The 15,000-nt window shown below is 46.3% G+C and overlaps 1 protein-coding gene across 1 annotated transcript in view; it reads right to left on the bottom strand.

Moving 5' to 3' along the window:
- Positions 1-15,000, bottom strand: part of pdgfbb (platelet-derived growth factor beta polypeptide b) — a gene marked incomplete at its 5' end in the record, with an annotated part of 16,531 nt that overhangs the window by 68 nt on the left and 1,463 nt on the right. The window contains 7 exons of the mRNA XM_083650070.1: positions 1-1,868; positions 1,985-2,143; positions 2,398-3,283; positions 3,507-3,692; positions 3,812-4,005; positions 5,761-5,817; positions 6,831-6,927. The exon at positions 1-1,868 is cut by the window's left edge and continues 68 nt beyond it. Coding sequence (XP_083506196.1) covers positions 2,001-2,143; positions 2,398-3,283; positions 3,507-3,692; positions 3,812-4,005; positions 5,761-5,817; positions 6,831-6,927 — 1,563 coding nt within the window. The 3' untranslated portion in view covers positions 1-1,868; positions 1,985-2,000. The remainder of the gene's footprint in view (positions 1,869-1,984; positions 2,144-2,397; positions 3,284-3,506; positions 3,693-3,811; positions 4,006-5,760; positions 5,818-6,830; positions 6,928-15,000) is intronic.

Here is a 15,000-nt window from a genome sequence, read left to right as displayed (position 1 = left end):
AGGATTCTAAACCGTACTGTAGGTCAGTGTTTTTCTCCTTTCTTTCCAAATACTGAAAAGGACAAGGTTGTTTCTTGTGGGGGGAAAGGGAGAGAGAGAGAGAGAGAGAGAGAGAGAGAGAGAGAGAGAGAGAGAGAGAGAGAGAGACAGAGAGAGACAGACAGAGAGAGACAGAGAGAGAGAGTGAGTCAGGGGCTACTGGCTCTGTTGTAGGATTAGAATGGAACCTCCTTCTAGTGGCCTTGCTGAGTCTGTCTGTGTGTTAAATAAAGCAACAACAAAAAAAGGATGAAAAACATTCTGGTCCCATAAAGATAAAGATAATGGACAAGGAGACAAGGAAACAAGGAGACAAGGACTGGTTGGCTATGATGGGACCTCTGTTATTCTCTGGACTGTAGTTTAAATGACACAGTGGGTGATAAAATACTTGCGATGCATGACAGATACACACACACACACACACCAATGCACACACACAAACACACACATACACGCACACTCGCACACACACACACACACACACACACACACACACACACACACGCACACACACACACACACACACACACACACACACACACACACACAGACACACTTTCTGGTGTATACGTTACACATTTCCACCACCTCTCTCTGTTCAATACTGGTAGAAAACAGAAGATGTGGATCTCTTTTCAAAGCTGTTCTTGCTTGGCTGCCTTTCTGTTTGAACTAGATTCAAAGACTACATCCCTCAACCACGTCTTACTGTATATGCAGTATGTTAACATGGCTCCACAGTGGACGGTAGAGACGAATACATAAGAAGCAGAGCACAAAGTATGAAGCAATCCCTCAGTATTCAGATAGCACCTTACATGTTTTCTTCACGCCTATGTGGTTTTAACAAGAGAAACCTCACTAATGCAACAATGTGTGCATTTGTCCTCACAACACATCAGTGGAATTCCAGTGTTTGCAATTAGTTAAATAGAATTAAATAAGGTTAACGAGAGAGAGACCAACGCAGTTTTAATGAGCTAATAAATGATATCAGGCCTTGATGCGGTCAGTTGAATGCAGCTTTATCTTCCCCAACAGAGTCAACGCTGACCCCTTCAGTCTGTGCTCAAAAGGCGCAGCATTGAGTTACGTCATGCGTGGAAATACTGCTCATTTTGGCCAACATTAGGGTCTTTTGATCCGTCTTTTTGCTGATTGTCTCCAAGTTCATCCTGTGACAATATGACAGATCCTCCAACGACATGGAGGAGTTATTCCCATATCTCGAGCAACGGCACTCGGCAGCCGGGAGGGAGTCTGAGTCTGTGATGATTTTGAAATCTCAGCTTTCAAACCAGACTTGGTTCTGTCCGGACATACTGGAACCAGACGTGGACTTGGTTCTGGCCGGACATACTGAAACCAGACGTGGACTTGGTTCTGGCCGGACATACTGTAAGTGCAGTTTCTGTTTGCTCTCATCAAAGCAAGGTTCCAAGTAGAGTCTCTCCACTGCACAAAAACACTGCCACAGTTCCACAGTTGCACTCTCCACTGCACATGATCCTCCGTACTGGGGACGTGCTGTGTGTCAGTCTCAGGGTGCCAGATGTTCATTCATACCAGCATTAATGTCATTCCAGGAGCAAAAGAGTCCTCTGGAAAAGGTCCACTTTTATATCCCATCCTCTTTTCTTTTTACCCTCGTCTTCCTCCATCCGAGGGTAATTACATGTTCACAGACAGTCATTAGTAGTGTTACTGAGGAGATCTCACAGGACGAGCAGGTTACTGAGAGGGTGAATAAATACTTGTATGAGGGGAGTCACTCTGCTGCACCTCTGGATTATCCACAAAATACACCAAGAGTCCACTATGTGTCCCTGGGGAGGGGGGAAATAAAGCAAGACACGCATGTCATACAAACAGCCCTATTGCATTCACTTATCACGTCACTTATTCACTTTTACTTTAGTCACTGCATATTCTGTGAACTCACTTGGTTGATTGTAGTCCTACATCAGCATTGCTCTCATAGCTGCCTTGCTGATCCGTTTGCGATTCTTCCTCATCCTCCTCTTTGGCGGGTTTGGACGCGCTGGAGGTCTGGGCCCTGCTGGAGTCGATGGCGGTTGTGTGGTGGTGGGAGATGCCGTTTCTGCAAGAAGAGGATTCATGTCAAACTAGAAAGTCACAACTGAACAAAATCAATGGCCTTTGCACTCTGTTGCTAATACTCTAGTCTAGGTATAAAAAAAAAATACTATAAAAAAACAGAGCCAATAACAGGTCATTCATTTTATTGAACCATCGTTTCCGGTGCAGAAGGTCAACTCAAGTCAATTCAATGACAACACAATTGAACTTAGCTGTCTTTTGATCGCCCCAAACGTGTTAAATCAAATATATTACCTGTTTTTTGTGTTGTTGTTTGCAGATGATGATGTTTATTATGTGTATGGTGGTGTTGACTCTCCCTCTCCTCCTCCTCTCGTTTCATCTGTTGTTGTCTCAGTATTTCCTTCTCCTGGTCCAGCCTCTTGTGGAGGAGCAGAAGCTCCCTCCTCTCCTCCTCTAGTTTCTCCTCCTCCATCTGCAACCTCCTCTCCTCCTCTGGAGTGTCATTGTGCCTCTGACTCTCCTGTTTCCGAGGCTCTGGATTGGGCTCTTTTGTAGGTCGGAACCTACTCCTGGTTCTCTGACTGCTTTCCACGGTAGCACTGGACTTGGCTTGTGGATTGTGAGTGGCAGGCTGATAGAAATCATTTGTCTGGCTCTTTGAAACTTTGGATTTGTCTTCTTGCCATGAGGGGCTGTCTGTTTGTGTATCTTGTCCCCGTGTCCCTGGGTCGCTGTCCTCATTTTCCTCAATGTAGCGCGGACTCTCCTGCTGTTTCCCCTCCATCGTAACCTTCCCTTCAGTACTGTTGAGCAGCAAGCCATCCCCACCTTCTACCCCTTTGTTCTTTTCCTCAACATCCAAACCAGCTCCAGCGATATCCATTTTCCTGTCGCCATCTGAGATTCTCTCATGCTTCCTCCCCAGATTCTCCTTATTCTCAGTGCCATCCTTAGTGCCAGGGAGCGTGGTGGAGTTATGTGCCCAGTGTGGAGCATAGACAATAGCCTCCCGAGACCGCGATGTGTCTTCCCCAGCCAGACTGTACCCTTCTCCAGGCTGGGTGAAGGTGTCTCCTCTGGGGCTCCAGTGCTGCTCCAGGAGGTCCTCCAGCTGGACCCTCTGGTTCTGCTTCAGCTCATCCCAATGATGGAGCTCCTCCTTGGAGCGCGCCTTGCCCTTTGACAATAAAGTCCAATTAATTTAACTTCAGTCCATTCAGTTTCAGCCGAAGTGAATCCTAAATTCAATCAGGTGCTATGCTTCTACATGAACATTGAATGGTTCTTCAATTATACCCAAGGAGACATTGATACTGCCAAGAAGTATCACAGGCAGCAAATAATGATTCATATAAAAAAAGCATGCACTAATTGTATTGTAAGCACACCTGTAAGCATACCTGTCCCTGGCTCAGGGTCTGGTTTCGATGCTGCTCCTTATTGTGGCTGTGCTGTCTGCGAGATGACTTTTTCTTGGGCATGGGGGGGCGTGGGGCGGGCTGACAACGGCATTCCACGTGATCCACCACCGACACCACAGCTTTAGCATAGGTGGGTCTTTTGTTGATATACTGGATCTTCATGACCTGGAGAACATGACAGGAAGGCAGGAATTCAGCATAATGACACTAAGAAGATGTTCCATTGTATTTGTCGGTCGATTTGGTTGGTGATTGTGAAGGTGTGCGTCTGTGTGCGTGGTTACCTGCAGGTATCTGGTGTGTGTGAGGACAGGGACACACTGCAGACTCTTGGTGTTGCAGCAGCCGGAGCAGCGCTGCACCTCGACGCAGGGCGGCCATAACAGGAAGTTAGCGTTGCTCCGGTCCAACATCGCCCTGGTGACCTCGACCACCTCTGTACGAACTTTACACAGAGCCTGCTGCGCTGGCTGGGCATCTGAAGGATGAGATATCACAGACTGTTGTTTAGGCATTCCAGACACATAACAGTATACTAAATACATGACACCTACTGTAGATACACATAGTCTTCAATACATAATGTAATCTAAAACTTACTTAACTATTTGATAAAGAATGCTTAGGCAAAGGCACAGATGAGCTCTGGGTTTAGGAAACACATTCGCTACATGCATATGTATTTGTATTGGTTGGGCCAATAACTAAAAGGCAACAATCAAAACGCACATGCTGATGACTTTATTCCATTTGGCTTACGCATTCATCCACAATGATTCATATCTTGATTGCACGATACATGCTTCTGCTATAAGCCCAATTTACCAAGACATACAGTGGTAGGCATGGTGGAAGTCACCCACCCACTACAGCCTGTTCCCTTACAGCCTGTTCCCTTACAGCCTGTTCCCTTACAGCCTGTTCCCTCGATGTTGCAGAGTGATGGTTAATGATTTCATTCCACTTATCTCTCTTCTATTTCTCTGAAATGAGCCTACATGGAAAGGATCTGAGCAGGCGCGGACAGCATAATCGGGCACGTCGGGCAAATGCCCGGTGGCCTGGCCTGGCCTGAAAAAAAAAAAAAAAAAAAAAAATTGGTGCCCGCAGTCAGGCCACTCACTGAACAGCAGGCCAGGCGCCGCCTACTGGTTTACTAGTGGTTTTATTACTTTATTCAGGGTTAAAGTGGGTGCATCTCATTGTAAAATTGGACTCGGCCCAAATTGGGCTTCAAACGGCCCAAATTGGCCTTCAAACGGCCCAAATCTGGCTTCAAACGGCCCAAATTGGGCTTCAAATGGCCCAAATCTGGCTTCAAATGACCCAAATTGGGCTTCAAACGGCCCAAATCTGGCTTCAAATGGCCCAAATTGGGCTTCAAACGGCCCAAATTTTTCGCCGCCGCCCTTCGGACACCGGCACACGCGTCGGCCCGTATCGGCCTGGCCTGCTTGGTATCTAATGCCCGGCCTGAATTATGATCCCAGTCCGCCCCTGGATCTGAGTTCACATGTGGATTGATTAGGATCTCTTCTCACGCCAGACTCAGACTAATATAGATGGATGTATTGTGACTCAAACATCTGCGTTATCACGGCAGGTTAATGGGGGGAGATTTGACCGTGTCACTAAAACCATATTGTCACATTAATCAACTTCCAGGGAGGCGGACTGAGCACGCTCCAAGTCCTCCGCTAATGAGGACGGAGCACTTCTGTGTTGGTGGAGAAAATCAGGAATCCTCCATGCGAGCACCGCAACCTTCTCATCACCTACTGGAATGTTAAGTATGACTTTATGTTGTCACGGCAACCGATGCTTTCATGGTCAAATAGAAGGATGCCACGAGATTGCTCACTTGCATCACAAGATTTTTTGATCTAGAAGACGTTATTCCCACATCAGGGTCTTGGCACTGAGCTTCTGTCTTTCAAGATGTACAATCATTTCACAACGTGAGCACAAACAGACTTCCAGATGAGAGTTTAAACATCTGCACATCATTTACAGATGGGTCATATGCAATCCCAAAATCACATTTGGAATTTGATGGAAGGGTAAAAAATATATATATAATAATAAATCCTCCTGTCACAGATAGGCTCTACTTTGTTTTCACTGGCAGAAAGGTTCATGGAGAAATGCCACTGATAGCTGACCTGACCACATGCATGACAAAGCCAGAGAAAAGGGGAAGGCTAGAGGGATGAAGCAGGACAAAGTCACTGACCCAGGCTCCTCGGTAGTCTGTGACCTCCATTGGCTGGTGAAGCTTCCTCCTCCTCATCTGAGACAAAACAATCAACAAGCACAGCTTCTGTTAGTTTGCCATTATCTAAACATGCCTGTTGATTTTTGTGTTTTGTTTTTCTTTAGCGCCCTCTGCATGTGAGGAGATGAAAGGAGTTGGCCGGTGCATGTGGGCGTGTACGTGTGAGTGTGTATGTGTGCTGCTCACACATACACACCCAGTGTGGGGGAGAGAGAAAGGGAGAGAGAGAGAGAGTGAGGGGGGAGAGACCTTAGTCTTTGTTGCACTGTTTATAATTCTAACTTTGTATGTCTATATGTTTTGTGTCTGTGTGTGTGTGTGTGTGTGTGTGTGTGTGTGTGTGTGTGTGTTTGTGTGTGTGTGTGTGTGTGTGTGTGTGTGTGTGTGTGTGTGTGTGTGTGTGTGTGTGTGTGTGTGTGTGTGTGTGTGTGTGTGTGTGTGTGTGTGTGTGTGTGTGTGTGTGTGTGTGAGAGAGGGAGAGAGCATGCATTCTCCCTGCTCCTTGTTTCTCCATGTGTTTGTGTTGGTTTTTATTACCGTGATGTTTACTCGTCACAATTAGGCTTGAAAACTAGCCACTTTTCTTTTAGTATTTATGTTACTTTCCTGCCCAAGCTTAAATGACCCTTATACATTCTTTTCATATTCACTTAAGTATATCATTTTGTGTCATTTCTGGATATTTTAAATTCTGATATCGGGTCTGATTGGGCTTCATCTATCATTTATATTGCTGTAAACACTTTGTACATGAAGCATTATGTATAAATGCAATTTAATATTTTTAAGTCATATATATATGTATATATATATATATATATATATATATATATATATATATATATATATATATATAGTCTAACTATAAAATTAGTGGCCAAAATATATATATTGTTCCTGCATTTCCCCACTCTGAACAAATGGACATATTGACAAATGTATTATTGACGACTACATGTGATGAACGAGGCGCAGGTCTGGGGTCAGAGGATCAGCAGCAGTAGTAGGAGAACGCGCTGGGTCTTTACCTACGGAGTCAGAAAGCAGCAGCAGCTGGAGGTCTTCTATGGAGGAGATGGGACTGCTTCTCACCAGCTCCACCAGGGCTGCAGGCAGAGGGTCCCCCTGGAGCACGTACACAAGAAAGGAAATGAGTCAACAGCCGCCCCTGGAACAAATATCAGCATAAACAATGGGATGACTATGGGACAAGGAGATAAAATGCAACGCTTCAGAGCTTTTGTCGGCTGCGCTCATGGACATAATGACAGCCATTTTGAAATTCCCCATCCTGTGTATATCCTGCATTTAAAAAAAGGTATGCTTTTGACATAACACATTACAGCGCCAACACACGGACAACCAAGCCAGGGCTGTAGAGCAGGAGTCTCTGTGCTGTGGCTATGGGTTTAACCCCTTAGTCATTAATGGCCAAGAGGGCAGTGGGGTGGAGGAGGTGGAGGAGGTGGACGCAGCAGACACACAATGGCCACTAAGAGCGGGGTGAATGACTATTGGCCTTGTGTCCTCTCATCTGCTAACATTTAGGGGTCAAAGGAGCCAGGAAGGAGTCAGGAAGTGGGGGAAGGAGGGATACAGAGAGGAGGAGAGAGCAGGGAGGTGCATCTGAAAGAAGAGAGGGAATAATGGATGGATAAAAGAAAACGGACAGGGATCAGACATGGGTCGAGACACTTCCTCGCGACGGTTCAAACGTCGGTTGGCTCTGCCTGACGGGGGAACTAACGGAAGCCATGGAAATGATCTCAGAGGAGCAAAACCCGGTCCGTTATTAAAGTCGATATAAACATATTTCAGCAGTTTTGGAAATATGGGGGAAACTATGTAGACGCATCGAGAGTTTACAGTAATGAGGAAACTTTCATACCAACCAGCGAAGTATGTATTTAGTTTAGCCTATAATTTAACATTACATGTGCTAAAGCAGACCAAAAGAGATTCCGGGAGGGGGGCTTCACATAAACGTTCTGACTCAAGTCTAATTGACATAATTGACATTGTCTTACCAGTTTGTTTGATTGATATTCCCTGGGGGGGGGGGGTAATGTGGTACATATAGAGTTATATGTTTTTTCAAACAAACTCTGTTTCAAATATGACATTTGAGTTTGAGACTAAAATGCATGTCGTTTTTACACCACATCTACACTCAATGTGAGGTCTGGGGACCACCAGGGGCCCTTGAGGAGGTTCCAGGGGGTCCCCAGCAAATTGATGAAGTTCAACTTCACCATTATTTAATTTACAAGAAGTTAACGCAGCTAGAATGTACAGCAGAAGAATGACTGTTTTGAAAATTCATATCTAACAATAAAAAAATATTCTCAGATTTGGGTCCAAGAGACAAAATCTCATCTAATGCGGGTCTGTGGTTCTGATATGTAGTAAATTTGGGGTCCTTGATATGAAAAAGATTGAGAATCACTGCACTATATGTGACTTCACTTTTTCAAACACATATCAGGTTTTCCAGGGTATAGGTCTATAGCGCAGTAAACGTCCCTGCATATAACATTCCATTCAGCTTCTGGAGAAAAGAATGAGCCGCTGTGGGAAGCGGGTTGTAGCTAGCGGAAGCAGCCATCCATGCACGAACAGCCATTCTCACCCTGCCCGTTACTGTATGAGACCGACTCTCCCCCATTGTTGGCCAGAGTCAAAGTATCCTGTATTACACTAACATCTCCACCGCAGAGCTGCTGATGCCCCTGAGGAGCCATCACGACCGTTTCCTCCCCTCCTCCGCGCCAAAAGGAGCCATGCAGCCGTGCCCACTCGGCTAATTATGTCCGATGTTAATTATAGGATGTGTGCCTTTGTTTGCGGCGGTGCCCGCTGTCGTGGCGATTTGTGGTCTGAGCAGGAAATATGAAATAAACACTTCGGTTCTGATCAACAAAACAGATGTGGACAGATTATGCGCAGACAGAATAGGTAAACACATTGATGATGTCTTTAGCGGGGATATGTGATGCGGTAACGATGAATGATGATACTAGCGCCAACATGGAAAGCAGCTCATATGATATGAGATGTGTCCTGTGCTCGAGTACAATATATGACTGTAAAAGCGGGTCTTATTATAGGAGAGGCAATTAAAGATGGGTATAGAGCACGGCATTCACTTTCTACTGTAAGGATAAAAAACGCCGGTCAAACAAACGCCATATGTTAAGTCCGTCTGTGAGGTTTGTGTTGTTGTTTTAAGGTGAAGACAGTGCTCTAATCCAAACATCCCTCTGACTGGGAGTGTAAGTCAACGCCTCAGCAACTGCAGCTCCATCTGGAGAAGCTACGTGTTTCTCGTGTCTTTTAGCTGAGGAAGCACGGAACAATGACAGCTGTTCAGTCAAACAGGCATTACTGCTGGCCTGCATGTGCATCTAGAACAACAGCAGGCTGGTTGCTACAACATGACTTCTTACCAACAGTACTGGATTATAGAAGTGAGAGCTCTTCTTTCCTCATTTTTGACATCGAAATGTCAAACGGTACAATATTCATAGAAATTGGGGCATCCAGTTCGTCCCGTATCATGTTTTGAAATCTTACGCAGCCCAGAACCGGGGACGCACATCATCGGTATCGGCAGATGAAGGTTTTAAAATGAAATATCGGCATCGGCTCAAAACTGAGATTTATGCCGAGATGACAGGCCGATACAATGACACTTTAAATACAGTATGGACAAATGCCCGATGCTTGAAAAGCTTGACTAAATGCTCCACGGCATGTCCACAGCACGAGGGTGCAGCGAACAGTGAATGTGTACATTTTCAAAAGCAAATGCAATAAATACAATATTTATGGCTGAAATCTGCCAGTGGGCATAATATTGGGTTAATTCCACTACAGGAGACTTGATGTTCTCTGAAATTGTGGGGGGGAGGGGTATTTGGAATTTGAGCATCGGCCATTGACCAAAAGAGTTGGATAATATCAGATATGGGCAAAGAAATACAATATCGTGCACCTCCACCCAGAACTCATGCCCACTTAATAGTCAATTGTGAGTTTTCAGATAAATTGCGACACAATCCACTATACGCTTCCTACTATTGCAATTGGCCCCTAGAGGCCTGCTGGACACATTGAGGAATGCCAGGTACAGACAGCGGCCCCTGGAGACCTGCTGGACACATTGAGGAATGCCAGGTACAGACAGCGACCCCTGGAGACCTGCTGGACACATTGAGGAGTGCCAGGTACAGACAGCGACCCCTGGAGGCCTGCTGGACACATTGAGGAATGCCAGGTACAGACAGCGGCCCCTGGAGACCTGCTGGACACATTGAGGAATGCCAGGTACAGACAGCGACCCCTGGAGACCTGCTGGACACATTGAGGAGTGCCAGGTACAGACAGCGGCCCCTAGAGGCCTGCTGGACACATTGAGGAATGCCAGGTACAGACAGTGGCCCCTAGAGGCCTGCTGGACACATTGAGGAATGCCAGGTACAGACAGCGGCCCCTGGAGGCCTGCTGGACACATTGAGGAATGCCAGGTACAGACAGTGGCCCCTGGAGGCCTGCTGGACACATTGAGGAATGCCAGGTACAGACAGCGGCCCCTGGAGGCCTGCTGGACACATTGAGGAATGCCAGGTACAGACAGCGACCCCTGGAGGCCTGCTGGACACATTGAGGAATGCCAGGTACAGACAGTGGCCCCTGGAGGCCTGCTGGACACATTGAGGAATGCCAGGTACAGACAGTGGCCCCTAGAGGCCTGCTGGACACATTGAGGAATGCCAGGTACAGACAGTGGCCCCTGGAGGCCTGCTGGACACATTGAGGAATGCCAGGTACAGACAGCGGCCCCTGGAGGCCTGCTGGACACATTGAGGAATGCCAGGTACAGACAGTGGCCCCTGGAGGCCTGCTGGACACATTGAGGAATGCCAGGTACAGACAGCAGGCAGCAGAGGAGAGGGAGGATCTAATGATGCTTAATTAGGGGGTCTAGATCGCTGCCGGCACAGCAGCCGCCAGCTGCACATGTGCAAAGTCTCACATGTAGCCACGCATACACGTGCACTTTACTGGTGTGTGTGTGTGTGTGTGTGTGTGTGTGTGTGTGCGTGTGCGTGCGTGCGTGCGTGCGTGAATGTGTCTTGATTTTGCTCTGTTGTCGTGATTTATTTGCTTGTAATCATTTACCATCCTATAATAAGAATGCAAAGTGTATGTCTGTCTGTGTGTGTGTGTGAGTGTGTGTGTGTGTGTGTGTGTGTGTGTGTGTGTGTGTGTGTGTGTGTGTGTGTGTGTGTGTGTGTGTGTGAGTGTGTGTGTGTCTGTGTGTGTGTGTGTGTGTGTGTGTGTGTGTGTGTGTGTGTGTGAGTGTGTGTGTGTGTGTCTGTGTGTGAGCAGAATTGTGTTTAACCACAGCTATGCCATTTTACATGTGATCGCGCTGAATCTGAATCTGAATTAGGTCATTAGGGCTGACTAATGGCCAAAATGCCTCAACACAGGTTCAGCACCGTGGAGAGCTCCAGAGTGGAGCAGCACACAGGTGTGCTGACTTGTAATCAGTGAAGAGGACTATATGAAACCCCTCTGGGGAGAGAGAGGAGAGACTACATGCCAACTCTGTGAGCGAGGCCTGACTAAATGGCCAGTCACACAGGGACGAGTATAAGTTCAGCCTATAGGTAAAAAGTAAATGTTTAGGTTCCTCTTTGGTGGTCCATAGTTCAATCTAGATCATTCTGTACAGGTACAATACGGTACTTCACATTAGCAGGCTCATAACTTGTCACTCTAAAAATGACACACACACACACACACACACACACACACACACACACACACACACACACACACACACACACACACACACCTAGCTCTCAAGACTAGATGTGACTGAAATCCATTTTCTTATGCTATTGCTCTTCCATACCAACACGTCCTCGAAATGTCAGAATCCAGTAAGTCGATTTCCAATGAGTCGCAAAATGACATATATATGAGCGGAACAGTGATAGGCCTCGCGTGGGGGCATGGTTAATTTGAAAGACGTCACGTCGGTTTGAATTTGAAAACGTCACGTCAGTTATGTTTAAACCTTGCTTAAGGTTAGGCAATAAGAAGAAGGTTAAGGTTAGGGTTATGCATACGGTTAAAAACGGAACACATCGGGAGGTGAGCCGCTTCTCTCGTGACGAGGAAGTTGAAAGACAAGGAAATGACCAGTTCACCAATCCCGCCCCTCCGCCCTTACTAGTCAGCGAGCTATGTCACTATCAGACTGGCGTTACGTTAAAGACCGCCACAGAGGTCACCGCTACTTCCTGGTTACAGCTCCCGACTCTGGCGTACGCACTGCACGCATTCACTTACTCACACGACCGCCAAGAGGTCGCATCCAGAAACATCGGTCGTTTCAACAAGCTTTAGAATGTTGACGTTTTTTGCTTGTGAGGACGGCTTGGAAGGAGCGTGAATGAACTTTGCATGCAGGCTCCATGATTTCATAGCAGCCACGCCATCACTTTACAGTTAGATGTGGGGAATTCCTGGTTGCACCTCAAAGTCTTTGTAATGTTCTCCATCAAAACGCTTTGGTCTGTCAGTGTGCATTAGCTTCCATGTGGTGCACACAGTACCCAGAGACCACCACATGAAAAGAGCCTGATGACAGGGGTGTAAAGTCAGCCATACCAAACAAGTGACAGTAAATCAACCATGTGCTAGTCATGGATTTAGCATCAATATTATCTCCTTCATGCTGTCCATATTGTGAAGATGGTTCATTTTTTTAACGAATCTTCATATTGTCTTAATGTTCCTCACTGTTACTACTCAATTCCTGCAGAAATCCTGTTTCCATTTCTTCTCGTATTTTGTTCTTCTTAAGTGACAGCTGACAGTCTCTCTCATGTTTCTAAGACATGGGACAATTACTATTACATCTGACTGGCTTGAGTCATATCAAAAACATTGACTTGGAGACGAGGGAACCCACGGCGATGCAAACTCCCGTTTCCCTACAACAATACGTCATCGCTCTATTCAAGTCAAACCAGCAACGCGTGGTGCCTTGATTTTTGACTTGTTTACACATCCACTTCCCATAATTGACTTGTTTGCGTGTGTGTGTGTGTGTGTGTGTGTGTGTGTGTGTGTGTGTGTGTGTGCGTGTACGCGCGCGTGTGTGTGTGTGTGTGTGTGTGTGTGTGTGTGTGTGCGTGCGTGCGTGCGTGTGCGTGTCATTGTGTGAATATGTGACCCAGATTGTCTCCATGTCCATACCCTTATAGACTCTATAGTCTGACCAAGTGACTGACGCTAGCCTGTCAATGCATCTCAGACAGATACAATCTCTCTTTCCGCCTCCATTCAGATTCACTGTAGGCCTATGAAGCTCTGGATGGACATGTCTACAGCCGTCCTCAAAAGAGGCCAAGGAGCTTCCTAAAATGAATGTGACAACGTAATTTATCCACAAGCATCACTTGACCTGCTCAAGACCTTCCGTCTCCTGTTTTTTCTGTTTGACCTCGGAGTCCATCCTCCATTAGTGCTGACACATTTTTATTGTAATACAAATTGTCTCAACAACATATGTTGCCGCTTGTACCTTCTGAGCAGGAGTTCACTGTTGCGTACGTGAGCAACAAAGAAAGTTGCTTACGGAAATGTAAAATATGGACATTCTGGTCCTCCCAACACAGATACCAGGCTCTTCCTGGTTGCGCCAGCTCAGTCACGTAACCGCCTCCGTTGCCCCCGCCTCGGAGGAGCCAACACTACTTCCTGGTTAGCAAGTTGCGAGAGCCTCGGCTAGCGACTGTCACGACTACCGGCCCGGTTCAGCCTGGTAACGTGCCACGGGAGCCACGGGTCACATCACCGGGTTACGTTCAGGCAAGCAAAACAACTTGGTTGGGTTTAGTCAACAAAAGCAACATGGTCGGGGTTATGGTCGGGATTCGAATCAGCACTCTCATGACGAGTGCGTCTTCTCCTGACTTTGACCTATACTTACTGTAAACGTCAGACTGTTGTGACGTAAATAAGGTTAATTATTTCATTATTTCATTAGTTAATTATATAATTATTAACGTTAATAATCTATAAACGTGAAATGCTACGCGTTTTAGAAATATTCTTACTTTACATTTCTGTGGATTCCGTATAATGCCGACATTTAAATCTGGCAACTGGTCTGAAAAAGTCTATCCTAACAGCCTCTAATGGTGGCTACGTCTATTATGTAACAAAGCCGACATATTAAGCTGAGAATGTCATGACGTCTTCCTACTTCTGTGGTTGTTGGTTGAATTCCCTCACTGCAGCCCCTGTGTTTGATCCCCGCCTATTACAGCACAGGGCTGAAAATACTTTCGGAGTATGTTTCAAAATACTTGGCAGACGTGGTGGATTTGGCTTCTCCTCCAAAGTGCCATGTCAACTGTTGGACAGTATATTCAAATACCCTTCCAGTGCAAACATTTAAAAACTATATGTAGCCTAAGAGTTTTCTGCCTAGATGTAATAAAGATTTCCAGCAGTTTTTTTTTCTTCTGGTCTGGACAGAAGCATCTCTTTCATCTATTGTTTCTGGGAGGACAGCTGGCAGTTATGGGCATCATTGGGTAACATACAGTAGAAGAACAAATAGCATGTGAGAGTGGGTTTGTGTATAGTAAGTTATACTTGGAAAAGTGCCTTCAGATGCTGGGAGACATGAAAGAAGTTGGCCCAATTTCATAACAACCATCTAGCCAGAAAATTGTGAGAAGAGCAGGAAAGAAAGGACGTTATGTCTCCATTCGAATGTGTTTTAGCGAGAAAAGTGATTGATGTGGTGTTGAGGTGTGACAGATATTTCACAGCGCCTCTCTGTCGGCTCGTCTCCCAGCTGTGTTTCACCCTGGGCTGAAGTTGGACATGATGACTCTCTGCTTATCTACTGTAACTAACATGCGGCCTCTTCAGACCATGCAATGATGGTGTTTATGGACAGATTTACAGCCATTCAAAGTGTCAAACATCTGGAGCGGCCAGCCATGGGTGCAGTCGGTGTGTTAACCACGTGGCGCGCATGCAGTGCTCAGAGACAGCCTATCAGCACTCTCCTCTGAGCACACGGAGCTCAGAGACAGCCTATCAGCACTCTCCTCTGAGCACACAGAGCTCAGGGAGAGCCTATCAGCACTCTCCTCTGTAGCC

The sequence above is a fragment of the Poromitra crassiceps genome (assembly GCF_964638095.1).
Source record: "Poromitra crassiceps genome assembly, chromosome: 13".
Classification (NCBI taxonomy): Eukaryota; Metazoa; Chordata; class Actinopteri; order Beryciformes; family Melamphaidae; genus Poromitra; species Poromitra crassiceps.
Note: the sequence above shows the minus strand (reverse complement) of the source record. Positions and strands in the feature narration are given on the sequence as shown.